Below are 16,456 nucleotides of genomic sequence, written 5' to 3' on the forward strand. Positions count from 1 at the left end.
AATGTTATCAAGACTTATTTTTTTCCCCCTATTTTTTTCTATACCATATTTTAAGCTAAACAATTATTCATCTTCTCTATTGTACATTGTAATATTCTAATGCCTGATTTTACTTGTAAAATGCTTATACAGAAACAAAAGTTCATTGATCTTGTTTGCTTTTGCAAAAGTATACCTTGAAAGTGTTTTCACGTTGGTACATTACCCTTCAAAAGTTTGGGTCAGTACGATTTTTTTTAGATGTTTTTAAAAAAGACGTCTCACCATTTTCTTGGATTGTGTACAGTAAATATCAGCTTTGTTACATTAGCATGCAAACATAATTACATAATCTCTGTCCTCTTTGTGACTTTTCCCGCAGTGCCTCCTAAGCCAGCACACCTTCAGAGTCTGGTGACGGAAGTCTCCTTTCCTCTGGCTGCTGGAACGTCACCTATCAGTCCCAACATGGATGGAGGAGGAGTAGGAGGAGCAATAGGGAAGGGCCTAGTGTCCAACCTCATCAGTCGCTTTGAGGAGAACAGGTAAACTTGCGATCAATATCTACCTCTCTTTCCTCTGTTCATGGATTTGTAGATACTGACATTCTCTAACATAAGTTCATTGATCTTGTTTGCTTTTGCAAAAGTATACCTTGAAAGTGTTTTCACGTTGGTACATTACCCTTGAAAAGTTTGGGTCAGTACGATTTTTTTTAGATGTTTTTAAAAAAGACGTCTCACCAAGGATGCATTTATTTAATCAAAAATACAGTAATATTATGAAATATTATTGCAAAATTATAGTAACTGTTTTTATATATTTTAAAATAATTTATCCCTGTGATGACAAAGCTGAATTTTCAGCATCATTACTCCAGTCGTCAGTGTCGCATGATCCTTCAAAAATCATTCTAATATGCTGATTTGACGCTCACACAGTTTTTCTTCTTAATATTTTGGTGGAAACCATGATACATTTTGTCAGCATTCTTTGATGAATAGAAAATTTAGAATCAAAAGAACTGCATATATGAAGTAGAAAACTCTTGTAACATTATAAATTTCCTTACTGTCACTTTTGATCAATTTAATGCATCTTTGCTGAATAAAAGTATTAATTTCTTTAAAAAAAATTATGTTTGTGCGATATAGAGAGAAATACTGTGAAATCAAAGTCAGATGTGTAACGTGATTAAATTACTGTAAAGGAATGTCTGCCCTGACATTGCACAAGAAGATAAAAAAGCAGAAGCTAGTTTTTACTCTAACGTTCTGTTCAGTGTTTCTCAAGCGTTGTGGAAAGAACTGGTATTGTATGAGACATTTGCTGTTGTGTGTGATAAAACTTCAACACAGGAGGTAAGATTGATTTATCAATTTATGTCTAGCCATCTATTCTTCACTGTTACTTCGTGCACAACTATTTTGAAAGTGCGTAAAGCTGGTGCTATTCAACAAAGTAGAATGATTTATACTTTATAATGGCTCATGCCTTATGTTTTACTGCTGCCAATAGAGCTGTTCAGTCATTTGTAGGCCGACCCGGAAGGCTAATTCACCATGGGCTCCCTCTGGAATTTCTAATGGGTTTTTAAGAGTAAAACAAGATCTGTGGTTCACATTATTTGAAGAGACTTTCACATTTTGTTCTACAACATAAATTACACACTGTCATACCTCAAACATGAATTTTGAAATCATTGAATGGTTTAAAAAGTTGCTAAATATGTCTAATTTGTCAAGCACATAAACTCATAGCTCATGTTTTTAAAGCATACAGCACTTTCGAAATTTGAGGCGTTGTAACAGAACAATTGTGAAAGTCTCATCAAGTAACATGAAATTCGCAATATACTATATTTTTGGCAAAAGAATTTCATTTTTTGTGATTATTGTTAATGCATTTAGTTATTTATTAAACATTGGTGTCTTCTATCACATTGCTTTTGCTGCTGTTTTATGAAATAAGCCACTTGAGGAAGTGCATTACTGTTTTTACCATGGTTACATGGGTTTAAACACTACAAAGCCCCTTAACCATGATGAATTCAGAGTGAAGCATTGCTTTACTGCATAAAATTCACTCCTTTCATCTGCTATAAGTCTGTAGCTCAGCATCGGTGTAGTCAGGTCATATGAAACCATATGGCCACAGTAACAAAATGGACTGACCATTAACCCCAGTTCCTCACAAATAAATCCCTCCAAGCCCTTATCCTGTTTTGCCTGCCGGTCTAGTGCCATTGTGTTGTGTGTGGGTCAGAATCTGTGCAGGAATTCATCCTGTAAGCTCTGGAGCAAAGTAAGAGTGCACGAGTTGATTGACGAGTAAACCGGGGTCTGATAACTCCTGCGGCTGTCTGGCCTGGGCCAAGACATACTTATGAATGCTGACCGAAGAGCCGTGACCTCAGAGAACTGCAGGTGGTTGGTTTACAACCTCATGGGAAAAAAACTATGAAATCCATACTGCCATGCTTGTGTGGCTTCATTTGATAGCTTAATTTTGTTTTCCTGAAATACCTTGTTTGTAACTAGGTTTCATCATACCAGATTACAAAGACTTAGCTTTTGTTCTTTGAATGGGACAGATTTGAAAAGTTTTGAGTCATGCACTGAACAAAATATTAGATAGCACATATTAATCCATCTCAGCAGTCCAGAGCTCAACGGTGTATTAATAGCTGTCTGTAATCTGGAGTGTTCACTGTAGTGCTACGTACCCTCAGATCCACATCTCCATTCTCTATCTCACAGGAAATGCTATCTGATCTAGAGGGCAGGTGGGCCGTAGACAGGGAAACAGCTGGAGGTGCAGGATATCTGTGTGTGTGTGTGTGTGTGTGTGTGTGTGTGTTTGTGTGTGTGTGCATGAACCACAAAGCCTTATATTGTGGCTTAATTTTGTTCGGTTTATGCACGCTTATGTGAAGTTATGAATGGATCATGTTTTTACAGTTTGCTTAAGTGGAGTTTTGATGATTATTAGGGATGCACAATATATCAGTGACCATATTGCCAACATTATCATTTTTTATATCAGTATTGGTCTGGATAAGAAACAAATGTTATCAAGACTTATTTTTTTCCCCCTATTTTTTTCTATACCATATTTTAAGCTAAACAATTATTCATCTTCTCTATTGTACATTGTAATATTCTAATGCCTGATTTTACTTGTAAAATGCTTATACAGAAACAAAAATAAGCTTAAATTGGGCTTTAGAATTGAACAAATTTTTTGAATGGATAAACTCAAAATATATCATATCAGTTATGAAAAAAAAAATTTGATTTATATATATGGTATAAAATATTAAATATTGGGATTTTATATTGATGATTCTATATTGTGCATCTCTGTTATTTATCGTTCATCAGTCAAAAAAGTATTCTTATTACACGGCGCTGTGGAATACTTGATTCTGATTGAACCATCGCTATAAGTGACCCACTCATTTTGAGTTGTAATGAAGCATTTGCGGAGATTCGATTCTAAGAGAAAAAAAACTTGTTTTATGATATTTTTTAAGGAACAAAATCTCAGCTTTCAAATTATATTAATTGCTTGGTAACACTTTGCAATAATTTTACATTTGTCAACATTAGTTACCATGAACTAACAATTCAAATAATTCTAAAGCATTTCTTATTCTTAATGTTAATTTTGACATTTACTAATAGATTAATACAATTAAATGTTGTATTTGTGCATAAAACTTAAAATATTTTTCTTGTCAAAGCAGCTCAAATTGATAGAGCTGGTCTTATAGTAATAATTTCAACTCAAATCAATATTTCATGTCCATTTATTTATTTATTTATTTATTAAGCAGCCGTGTAATAACTGGGATCCTGTCCAGTCATCCTGTCATCATCACAAAAACCAGACTGTCTGGGTGCACTGTACATGATCTCTTACATAATTTATAGTTTGCTCCCACTGTCCCTGAAAGCATTTTGTTCAAAAGAGAAAGACGTCTCGCTCTCTTGAGTGTGTAAATGTATGTTCTTGCATGTTGGCATGTGTTCTGAAGTAGGGCAGCCGTGTCTCACGGGACACTCTGCAGCCGCGTTCTACCTCTCCTCACACTCTCTGTTCCTCCCATCCTCCTCCTATCCTCTTTTCCTCCACTCCTCCCATGACCCGTTCATTCACACGTCCCCTGCAGACGCACACATCGCTGCCCCACAAGACAGAGGAAGTTTGTTCAACACTTCTTTTAGCGCCATCACATTCACACAAACAACTCATCTTTCTCTTTCTGTTCGCCAACTGTAAAAGTTAGTGGTCTTTTGGAGTTCTCGGACTCTAAAGAAGGTGACCTTCCTCTGCTTTCTCTCTCTCTCAACAGTCACACAGACAGTCGGAGGGAGGGCGGTCCTCTGAAGCAGGTCAGCATATCTCCTAACTGCAGCCCGGCTCACAAAAACTACCAGAGACAGACAGAGCAGCCCACAGACTCCGGCTCTCCTGCGAACAGCCCACGCCATGCTCTCAAACCCCCCAATGGGGTCCTAGCCCAAAAGAAGAGAGAACAGGACAGGAATCGGGACATGGACGGAATTACACACGACACGGTTCCGGTCATGAGGACAGACAGGCAGGGACTGCTGAACGGAGATGCCGGCGATGTGGCTAAGAGGGAAATTATGGACGAGGACTGTGTAGATACACCTCACGCTCACATAGAACGGGCCGAAGAGGAGGAGAAGAAAGCGCCGGAGCAGCGTGACATTGTGATGAACAGCATCCCAGAGCAGAAGGTAAGATGGTTTTGGTGAGGAGTATTTTGTCTGATCTGCGCAGATTTTGTCTGTCCGTGTGAGTGTGAGTGTGAGTGTGTTTATGGAGTCAGTAGTGACACTGTCACACAGTTATTTGACACCTCGGGCCCGGCTGAGCAATGTGCTGTCTCATCTGCTAGATTTACATGCTGACATTCACATTAGTCTTACAGGCCAGGTCTTCATTTCCTCTGAAGAAAACATTGCAGATGGATTAATGCTTCTAGTTTAGTTTTTTTGTTTTGTTTTGTTTTTTTAAATCTTGTAGATGTGGGTCAAGTAGACTGAAGTCTGATTACAAAATCTGTCATTATGGTACACTTACGCACTCAAGGCCTTTCTATATTGTTAGTATAGTCACGGCTAAAGGGCCACAATACAGCACAGCTTTGAGTGCATTATTGCTTTTTAAAAACAGCTGCTATATATTACCAAAATGAATTCTGTTTAATGGCATTCTTCCACTATAAGATATCGTCTCTGATGTTTACAATCAATACTTTGGACGTGCTTGACTGAAGTGTATGTTATCGTTTTAAAAAACTAAAATCTTGTGTTTAAATGCTTAGTCATGTAGTCAATAAATTGGTAAACAGATTAAAGTTGCAGTCCGTAACTTTTGCCGCTCTAGCGGTTAATAAACAGAACTGCGTGCATCTTGCGGAAGAACATTGTAGCCGGAGCTACTTCTCTCTGTTTATGTCTATGATGAATCATACAGGTACTGGGCTACTCCGCAGCGGTACCTACACGAACCAGTCTAAAATAATCCGAATTAGGGATGTGTCACGATTTTCGAATATTCGATTAGTTGATTTAATTATAGAATATCGAATAGGTTGTGCGATTATTGTCTCCCCATGTTTTCCGTGCTGATGCGGTGGTGTTCATGTAAGCAGAGGGTGGCGCTGCCAATAACGCACCTAAAAGCTGCTGTCAAAGACAACAGGAGAACACATTGTCTCATCCGCACACTGTAGACTTGCGTGGCATATAACAGTTACAGTAACTTGGGACGATGTCAAATAAGAGTTCTGTGCGGACCACAAACACCCCCGACTGGGTTAGAGATGTGGCTGAATCCGTATTCAGAAAGGCACGGTAAACAAATAACGTGTTCTACGGAGCCACTAAAGGGACATGGTTAGCCGCTTGCTAACGGTAGCCTGTTACATTACAGTACATAACATTTCACTTACCACAAAAACAGAGTAAGGAGAGATGACTGATAGGATGATGGCGAATGATTTGCAGATCCTGAGCACCACTGACAAACATCTAATCTTGTAAAATGTGTGGTAAGTACTGCCGAGTGCTGCTCCGTACGTACGTGTGATCGCGAATCTCGAAAGTGAAAGTAAAAAGAGCACGCGTTCAAAAGCGATTTAAATGCCCCGCATATTAATAACGGCTCCCTGATGCCCACAGTTTATATACAGTATGATTACCCAACGATATAGTTGCGACAGAAAATATTGAAGTATATTTTTCCTCCCATCTCGTATCTATTTCCTTTAGGGGTTCTATTTTTTGAAATGGAAATGTCCTAGCCTTATGAGCAGTTGATTTATGGTGTGCATGCGGGGGAGGGGTGCGATTTTCGAATAATACCCTGCGATTTTCTAATATTATTTTTGTTTGGAATGCCCATCCCTAATAACACTTATTATAGGTGTACCGTAGTGATTCAGGACAAGCCAAAAACATGGTTTGGAAAATGGATTCATGGTGTACTCGCTTATATCAATTTTGTAAATTTTGAACACAAAAAATGTTACGGACTGCAGCTTTAAATAATTTGTTTTGGAACTCTTTCAATGGCTCTTTCAGTGGCACTTAAAAAGCATCCCGGCATGCACCTCCTGAAGTTCAAATACAGTACAAGACAGTTTCATTTTTTTTTTGTTTTTTTGCTTGTTTTTACATTTTTGGTTACTTAATAATAGTTCCCATACTTCCATTTGTATTCTAGTTTTAAATATTTGAATATTAATTATAATGTTTTCTAGTTTTTAATTATTTATTTTATTATTATTAATATTATTTTTTAAACCATTTTTGGTCACTACATAATATGCTTGCTTCCATTTGTGTTATTTTGTAGTTTTTGTTGTTGTTATTATTATTATTATTATTATTATTTGTTTAACATTTTTGGCCAATACATGACACAGGTGGATGTAATAGAAGTGGAATTATTTCATAGCTTTAATTATTTTAATGATAATTGCATTTTGAAATTTTGATTTAGGATATTTGATTGTTTTACATACTCATTTGATCATTATTAATAATATTTTTTAATTAATATTAGTATTTTTAAATGTATTATATAACATTTTTGGCCACTACATAATTCACTTACTTCCATTTGTGTTATATCATAGTTTTATTTATTTTAAGAGTAATTAAAATGTTAATTAGATTATTTTATTGTTTTTAATTATTTATTTTATCATTAATAATATTATTTGATTAACATTTGTTGGTCACTATATAATTTACATACATTTGTGTTATTTTATAGTTTTAATTATTTACATTGAATATAAATTATAAAAGACCAGATTTTCTGTGAATGTGAACACGCGTGAAGCTTCAAAAACACAGACCTTCAATCCTTTGTCCACACCAGTCCCTCTTTTATTGGCTTAACTTGTTTCCTCTTATCCATCCTTTCATTTCCTGTCCTCTGAGGTAAATTTCGACAATGAGCTTCTTTAGAATTGCAGTCAGCTGTGCCAAAGGCTGGACGTATTGGAAGTTAGCTTGGGTTCTTTCATCAGCTAAGTGGTGGAGGGTGTCTGAAATAGTTCAAAGGTTATTTATGTGAGCTCTGATAAGAAGATGTGTCTTTAAAGTGCTGACAGGTAGATAGCAGTACTGTTTGTGGGCAGTGTACATCAGGAAGTTGCTTTAACAGACCTCAGCGTGTACAGCGAGTGTATGCCAGTGGATGTTCACTTGTGTATGGGTGTGATAGAGAGAAAAAGGGCGAGGTGAGGAATGTAGGTGGAGTGGGAGTCAACCTCTGAATTGGCTTTGCCCTTGACCCTTACGTTCAGAGCTCTGTTTCCCTTCAGCCCTGAGCTGAGCTGGATCTCCCACCAAAGACACATCTGCAGTGTTATAGTTCCCTCTCGGCAAACTCAACAAAAATGTGTTGTATAATTTAAGTTATAACGAGCCCAAAGCTCAGAACTTTAGACAATCTGAATTATTCATAGTGTCTCAAGAAGAGCTGGCAAAGGTAAAGTAAAATATGAACTTGGACCGCTTTTCATTTTAAAGAGTGAATAGAGGTCATATTCCACCCTAAAAATAAAAAGGAAAAAAATTATATTTTGCTAAAAGACTATTAATATTTTTGTAATTGTGCCATTATTTTCTATTTATTATTTGTTATTTATATTATTTATTATTTTCATATCATTGTATAATTATTTCTTTTATATTTAAATGGTAAAGTATATAAATGAGTATTTGTAGTAATGCTTTTATACTGTTTGTTTTTAAAAAATGGTCATAAATATTTTATGTACAATGTTTTATTGTTTTTTTTGGTGTTAAATATGACATTATTCACCATCAAAGATCTTTAAAAACCAACATTTGCCTGAAGCAAATATGTAAAAAATGATGTTGATTTGTGTTTATGTATTTATGTTAAAATTGAACTTCTTTTATTTAGGAAACTAATGAGCAGAAGCTCTACAAGATAGCAAACGAACTTCTGCAGACAGAGAAGGCTTATGTTACACGACTCAACTTATTAGATAAGGTAAGGGCTCACATTGTCTTTCATGAAAGCTTTTTTTTTTTTTTTTTTGCTTTTTCAAAGACTGACAAAACTCTAGCAAGGCCCTAAATGGGAAACCAGTACATGAGCATTGTTGTTCAATCTGAGCATGTTAAATATAGTAGTATGCAAACAGACCATACATCATCTAACTCTGGGCCTGCAGGTGTTTTATGCCAAGCTGTTAGAAGAAGCAAGAAAAGACGCGTTCCCCATGGATGTGGTGAAAAACATATTTTCCAACATCTCTTCCATTAATACCTTCCACAGCCAGTTCCTTCTGCCTGATCTGGAAAAACGCATGGGAGAATGGTAAGACGTTCACACTCTCTCTTCTCAGACATTGTGTTTGGTTTAATCGGTAGGAATATGGTCTTAATGCTCTGAGACTTTTCCTCAAGGACGTCGACACCTCGCATTGGGGACATCCTACAGAAACTCACTCCCTTTCTGAAGATGTACGCTGAATATGTGAGGAACTTTGATCATGCCATGGATCTGCTGAAGCAATGGACGGACCGATCGCCTCCATTTAAAGCCATCATTCTGGAAATCCAGGTGAACATTGATGTGTATAGTCTTACGGTGCTTTCACACCTGTAGATCGATTGCTTTGTTCCGAAACAGGGATTAAAATTATTACAATGTTGCTTTTTATTCTTGGTGCGGTTCACTTTCACACGGCAAAGTTTCTAAACGGACCAAATTTGTTAATACAAGTCACGCGCGAGTAAACTGTTCTCACATTGGTCAAAGTTTCACGGTTTATTTTCCGGGATTCGGCATAGCTGTCACAGCTGTGTTCCGTCAGGATGGAACGACAACAGCTTCACAAGCTTATTGTTGGGTTTTTTTTGAAAATGTCGTTATATTAACTTATAACTTTGAGCAGGAGTCCAGTATTCATCGGGAAAACATTTTTAAAATGCACTTACTAGGAAGAAGAGCAATAAGACAGCATTATATAATGAAAAAGTGCGCTTTGATTTTGAATGGCGAAGACGTGCTCACCCACAGACATTCACAGGTTCATTTTGAAGTATTAGCAAAACAACAAAGCTAATGCTTTTCACGGAACTTATGTAATTGCCCATTATACACTGTGATATAGCCTGGTTCGTTGGTCCGTTGGATCGGATTGCTTTCTCACTATAACCGAACCGCTCCAGAGTTCGTTTTCAATCGAGCCGAGACCAACTCGTTCAGGCGATCTCGGACCGATTGTTTTGGCGCGGATCCGAGCGCGATTGCCGTGTTCACATATGCCCAAACGAACCGAGCTAAGGGGGGAAACGCGCCAGGTTCTGAAACAACGGGCCAGGTGTGAAAGCACCCTTAAACTGCAGTTTGTTACTCTTGAACACCGAGAGTCCTTTTCAATAGCCAGATTTGAAAAATGTTTAAACTCAAAATGATTTGAAAAGAGAACATTTTGATTATTAATTAATAAGGATGTTGGTAGATTTTAGTACTGATATAATGGAAAAAATAGCCACATTACGTCTGATTTAATCAGCCTGACTATCTTTACTCTTTGTTGATATACAGTGTCTGTTTGTTTTTGCCGCCTTTAGTGTTTGTAGATTGACGTGTCTGTGTTTGTGTGTTCAGAGTCAAGAAGTGTGTGGAAGTCTGACGCTGCAGCACCACATGTTGGAGCCCGTTCAGAGAGTGCCACGATACGAGATGCTGCTCAAAGACTATCTGAAGAAACTTCCTCAGGATCACATAGACCGGCGGGATGCTGAAAGGGGGTTCAGGAGTGAGCAGATACATTTTGATTATTAATTAATAAGGATGTTGGTAGATTTTAGTACTGATATAATGGAAAAAATAGCCACATTACGTCTGATTTAATCAGCCTGACTATCTTTACTCTTTGTTGATATACAGTGTCTGTTTGTTTTTGCCGCCTTTAGTGTTTGTAGATTGACGTGTCTGTGTTTGTGTGTTCAGAGTCAAGAAGTGTGTGGAAGTCTGACGCTGCAGCACCACATGTTGGAGCCTGTTCAGAGAGTGCCACGATACGAGATGCTGCTCAAAGACTATCTGAAGAAACTTCCTCAGGATCACATAGACCGGCGGGATGCTGAAAGTGAGTTCAGGAGTGAGCAGATTCCTAAACCAGATGTCAAACATGACCTTTTCGAAATGTGAAATATTTGTCTCTGCAGAGTCTTTAGAGATCATTGCCATGGCTGCCACTCATTCCAACACTGCCATTAGGAAAACAGTGAGTGTTCTTTATCTGCTGTACAAATGAATCTCTAGATTAGATCACGTGATAACTGACTCTCATTTTAATAACATCTTCCAAAAATTCAAAAGTCAGGCTAAAATGATGTATTATTAAGTGCTTTTCTCTTGAAACCTACAGTATATTCAAGATTGTTTTGTGCTCTTTCTCTTTATACTGTCTTCTGTCTCTTAGGAAAACCTTAAGAAATTGCTGGAGATTTATGAGATGCTGGGGGAGGAAGAGGACATTGTGAACCCTTCGAATGAGTTAATAAAAGAGGGTCATATTCTGAAGCTGGCAGCAAGAAACACTTCAGCCATGGACAGATATCTCTTCCTAGTAAGTCCATGCTGGCCATTGATGAGTTCTGATTATAGTAGCATTTGGCAATGTATTATTATAAATCTCTATGAACTTTTCCCACAGTTCAACAACATGCTGCTGTACTGCGTTCCAAAGTTTAGCTTGGTGGGACAGAAGTTTACGGTTCGCACACGTATCGGCATTGATGGCATGAAGGTGACGGAGACGTACAATGATGATTATCCTCACACCTTTCAGGTTTCTGGAAAGGAACGGACACTGGAGCTGCAGGCCAGGTACAGACTGGACCAGCTGTTCTTGCGTTCATAATGCATACTGTGTATTCTTCAATACTGGGTGTTTTTAATGGTTGTCTTAGGGTAAATGGTTTTAACTGTTGCCTTATTACAGCTCTGAACAGGATAAAGAAAGCTGGATAAAGGTAAAAATGTAATATCAATGTTGATTATTATCAAGTCATTGGAAGTCCATTTTTAAAATGTCTTCATTTGTGTTTTAGGCGTTCCAGGAAACGATATACATCTATCTCCAGAAAAATGAGACCTTTAAGTCAGCATTCAAAGATGTGGAGGAAGTAACGGTCAGTGTGTGTCTTCTTAGAAGTGTTATAGAAGAGCATATTTAGAATGTTGAATTATTTAAATAAACAATGAAATGACACATTTTTAATTATTTAAATTAATAATTAAATAAAAATGATTTAAATTAAATAATACAATATTGAATTATTTAAATATGATTTAAATAAACAATTAAATGACAATTTTTTTTTGTTATTTAAATTATTCACATTAATAATTAAATTAATATTATTTAAATTAATAAAAGATGAAATGGAATAAGACCGAAAATATGTGACGTGATTTTTTATTTCATGCAAACTTAACCTAATTTTTCAGGTTTTAAAAACTATTATTTATTAGTTTTTAAATTATTATTTAAATTGAAAATTATTCAGTTATTTAAATAAATGATTAAATCAAAATGATTTATATTAATTTAGCCATTGTATCATGTCTCAATTCTATAAATAAGTACTACATGAATGGTAATGCTAGTTTAATTTGATGTTTAAATCTTATTGTGTAAGTCCGAGGTTCATGTTTTGTGCATATGTTCTTATGTGTGCACATAATGCAGGACTATAGAGTCATAGTAGTCCAGATTTGTTTGTTTTTATTGTTTACACATGTCTATATTTCTGTGTAGGATCTCAAGATATCAGAACTGGGTAAAAGAGCTCCTCGCTGGATTCGAGACAATGAGGTGACCATGTGCATGAGGTGCAAAGAGGCCTTTAATGCCTTAATGCGCAGGAGACATCACTGTCGGGCCTGTGGATACGTAAGCAGCAGCAAACCAAAAACATTCTGTTTTCACAATTTCAAAATGCTTGTCATGTGCTGAAATGTCTATTTCATTCAGGTGGTCTGCGGGAAGTGCTCAGACTACAAAGCCCCTCTGGAATATGATGGGAATAGGATGAACAAGGTGTGCAAAGACTGTAACTCCATCCTGACAGGCCATATAGACAGTGAGGAGAGGGAGGGCAAGAAGAAGGGCATTCTAGAGGTGAGTTCAGGATCATGTGACCTGGGGTCAGAGCTGCATTCCTTAATGTATCAATGACCACACACTGTACTGTCAGAAAAAAAGGATATCATATAACCTTTATATATATGCAGTTACGGAAGAAAATCCGACGTCCACGAACTGTTGCGGTGAATTCGGCAGCGGTAAGATCGGTCTGTAACACTTTATAATAACCTGCGGTAACCAGTCATTAACAAACATTCAGTAATGCTTAACAGATCAGTTGATGTACATTCATGAGTATGTATGAAAAAATACAAACTCAAGTTTCATTTCTAACTAATTTACATGAACTAATGATCTGTTTAGCATCATGTAATGCAATAATGTTAATATTATTAATAAAGCTTATTATAAAGTGTTACCACTGGTACCCTGATGTTTTAACGTTCTGGTTTGGTAACACTTTAGAAGAGGGAGCAAAGCTACAAAGATTATGGAAATCATTTTTAAAATACATTTGTGAAGTATCAGTTTTGCTTGTTCCCTGTTCTAAATTGTCACTTTGTGCATCATTGAAGCAAACTGACTTTTGATGAAGTGCGCTGGCTTATCACAAATACTGAAAAACTGAACCCTTTTCTTTGACCTTCTTTTTGTTTTATTCACTTTCAGTGAATGTCAGATTCATATTTCACCTCAAAATTACAATAAAAAAAAAATACATTTTGCATAAATTAAATGAAGGCTTATTTTTATTTAATCCAGTTTTTTTGCACTTTAGTTTGAATTTTTTATTTGTCATTGTTATTTTGTACATTGTTGATGCCTGTCATTACATGAGTTTTTCTATTATTGAAATCAGCAATTTAACAAATAATTAAATATATATTTTACAATATATATATAGTATACATTCCAAGCAAATACTTCCATAATTAGGTCCATAAAGTTTTTTCCCCCCATGTTTATTTAAGCAAATTATTCCTCTGGTTTTGAAATTGCACAAACATAAGACAGAAATAAGTTAAACTATGAAATAATAAGACAAAAATAAGTTAAACTATGAAACAACCAATATATAATGAAAATATAGTGTAAAAATTGTATGATAATTAGCTAATACTTCAAATATATATATAATTTTATTTTATATATTTATTTATTTTTTTTGTTAGGCTTAATATTCTTTAAAAAAAAAAATTATTATTATTTTTTTTCATTTTCATGTTGAAGTGAAATATGACCCAGACAGGCTTGACAGGCTTCATTAAATTCACGCTGTCATCTCACACAGGAGTGATAAAGCATTCACACTACAGTGCTAAACTTCACTTCTTCTCCCTCACAGATTGAAGCTGCTCAGTTCTCGGGCAACAGTATCATGTGTGGCTTCCTGCAGTACTGCGAGAAGAACAAGCCCTGGCAGAAAGTCTGGTGTGTCATTCCTCAAAAAGAAGCTCTAGTTCTCTACTTGTACGGAGCACCACAGGTCAGTGTGCTTTTATCTAGGGCTGCACGATATATCGAAATTATCGAAATATCGCAATATGCATATCGCAACTGCGTGCGATATCATTATCATTTTAATAATAGGCTACTTAAATCAAAACGTTGCAAAAGGTCAAAGTTTTAGTTCGACGCATATAGCAGAGAATTGCTTGAAGTTAAAAAGAGTTATTAAGTGCAATAAGTTGCAGAAAACAACTCTTTGCCGTCTCGTCTTGCTGTCTGACTCACACCTGAAGCGCGCACAAGCCGCATCTCGACACAGAATTGTCAATAGTACCCGTCTCGACGATCATTCTCGTAAACACAGTCAGTTATGTTTAAATGAATGTAAACAGCTGAGAAAGAAATCGGATGTGTATCGTTATACTGGATCCGTGCAGTTGGATTTAAAGGGACAGCAGCCTATAAATACCTGCTGCTGAATGTCACTAATGTTAACAAAACACATATCGCATTTTTCTTCAATATCGCACAGCCCTACTTTTATCTCACTGAACCGTCCTATTTCTGTTCCTGCACAGCACTTCCCTTTACTAAACTAAGACTTACTGTCCTCACAGGATGTCAAGGCCCAGTCCACGATTCCTCTGCTCGGCTACCAGGTGGAGGACAGCCTGAGACCCACCGACCCTCCCGCGAGCTTCCGACTATCTCAGTCTAAATCAGTCCACAGCTTTGCAGCAGAGAGCGAGGAACTGAAACAGCGCTGGCTCAAAGTGATCCGTATGGCGGTGACGGGAGAGGAACCAGAATCGCCTGAAGACAACCATTCTACGGAAATCACCCAAGAGCCGAGCTCTAATGGTGTCTGAGCAAACAGAGCAAACTCTCGTTGAAGATTTTAGTACTGACGTGGCAGTGCTGTCGGTAGGAAAAGTGTTGACGCTCCCGTTTGCTGCGCCTTCACTGCTGGTCCAGTTGTCCTAAAGTTCCATTTGGATTTGAACGCATCCAGAATATGGGGCTTTAAAGCACATGGATATCAGCTTGATCCTTATCTGACAGATTTGAAGTTCACAAAGGATGCAAACAAATGGTGCACATGTGAAGTGTACATGGAGGAACTAAGACATGCTATTCATCATCGCACCATACTGACGCGGTTTTAAGCCTAATGTAAAAAATGTACAATTCAGAACATTTACATGTTGTATGTATAGCATATTGAGGCAGAAATCCAGACGTGTTGACACCGTTGTAAAAAAAATATATATATATATGATTTGTATATACAGGACTTGAGTGCTTTTCAAAAGACAAGATTGCAATTTACTGCAAATATATACAGTACATTGCATTCAGATGAAAACTGCTCTGCATGCTTCATTATGGCCAGCAGACATGTTGTGTGTTGTCATCGTTGTTGATCTTAGGTTGGGTTGCAGCGGTATCATGGTATTGAAGTTGACAATTTGCTTATCTAATGTGAGGCTGAATAAAGCCTCACGTTTACTTGTAGCCCAATTACCTACTTTTCAACAAAAGTCTCAGCTTTCAAATTCTGCCAATTTTATCACGAAATCCAGATAATAAATGGCGTTTTGGCACTCTTTAATGTGTGACCGATTGTATCTGCATGCAGACAAAGCGGTAGCGTGGAGCAGGCGGGAACCAATCACCTTACCTTTACTAACACATTACCACGAAATAAACGTGAATGAATGAACATCAGAAGGTATGTTGAAAGATTTAGAACAACTTGTTGAAATGTTAGCTCTCATTTAATCGCCCAATCAGTGTTTTAACCACGAAAAGAAGTCAGTGAAACTGCTTGTGAATAACACGTGACATATTTACCTCAGGAAAGTTTGAGAGTTAGCAAGACAGACTTTAAAGGGGTCATATGATGCGATTTAAATTTTTGGAGTGTTACAAGCTCTTGGTGCATAAAGAAGAATAATGATTTATATATGTTTGAAGTTTTTATGGAAACTACCTTATGCGCAATTTGAATGTTTTTGGGAAAATCTGTTTTGTTTACTAAATTCAGTAGTTTGGTCTCTAACTATTTAATATTAGTAATGTTTCAATTGAGAGGGTTTTCACGTTTAGTTTACAGCATTAGTTTTTACCTTAAAGAAAAACTGACGTGCAGCTAAAATACATTTGATTTAAATACAAAATCAAATATGGAATACAGTAACTTATACCGCAAAGCCGTGACACTGTTATCATACCGTTGCAACCCTCCTAGGACAATATTAACCAACCTAAAACAAGGATGCAGATATAACATGTAATCAAGTGAGCTTCAACGCCACCTTCTGGTTTGCAGTGCCT

At 36.7% G+C, this 16,456-nt stretch overlaps 1 protein-coding gene across 1 annotated transcript; it reads left to right on the forward strand.

Annotated features, from left to right (window-relative positions):
• The first annotated feature begins 365 nt into the window (after positions 1-365).
• LOC107684651 (FYVE, RhoGEF and PH domain-containing protein 4-like) lies at positions 366-15,261 on the forward strand. The gene is made up of 15 exons (XM_016480958.1): positions 366-524; positions 4,337-4,748; positions 8,461-8,550; positions 8,735-8,880; positions 8,970-9,126; positions 10,525-10,663; positions 10,743-10,801; positions 11,000-11,146; positions 11,234-11,406; positions 11,522-11,552; positions 11,631-11,711; positions 12,341-12,475; positions 12,557-12,703; positions 14,016-14,156; positions 14,737-15,261. Exons 1-15 carry the CDS (start codon positions 448-450, stop codon positions 14,986-14,988), a joined length of 2,187 nt encoding a protein of 728 aa, XP_016336444.1. The 5' UTR covers positions 366-447; the 3' UTR covers positions 14,989-15,261.
• The last annotated feature ends 1,195 nt before the right edge of the window (positions 15,262-16,456 follow it).

Source organism: Sinocyclocheilus anshuiensis, unplaced genomic scaffold (assembly GCF_001515605.1).
Source record: "Sinocyclocheilus anshuiensis isolate Anshui unplaced genomic scaffold, SAMN03320099.WGS_v1.1 scaffold93, whole genome shotgun sequence".
NCBI classification, from domain to species: Eukaryota; Metazoa; Chordata; class Actinopteri; order Cypriniformes; family Cyprinidae; genus Sinocyclocheilus; species Sinocyclocheilus anshuiensis.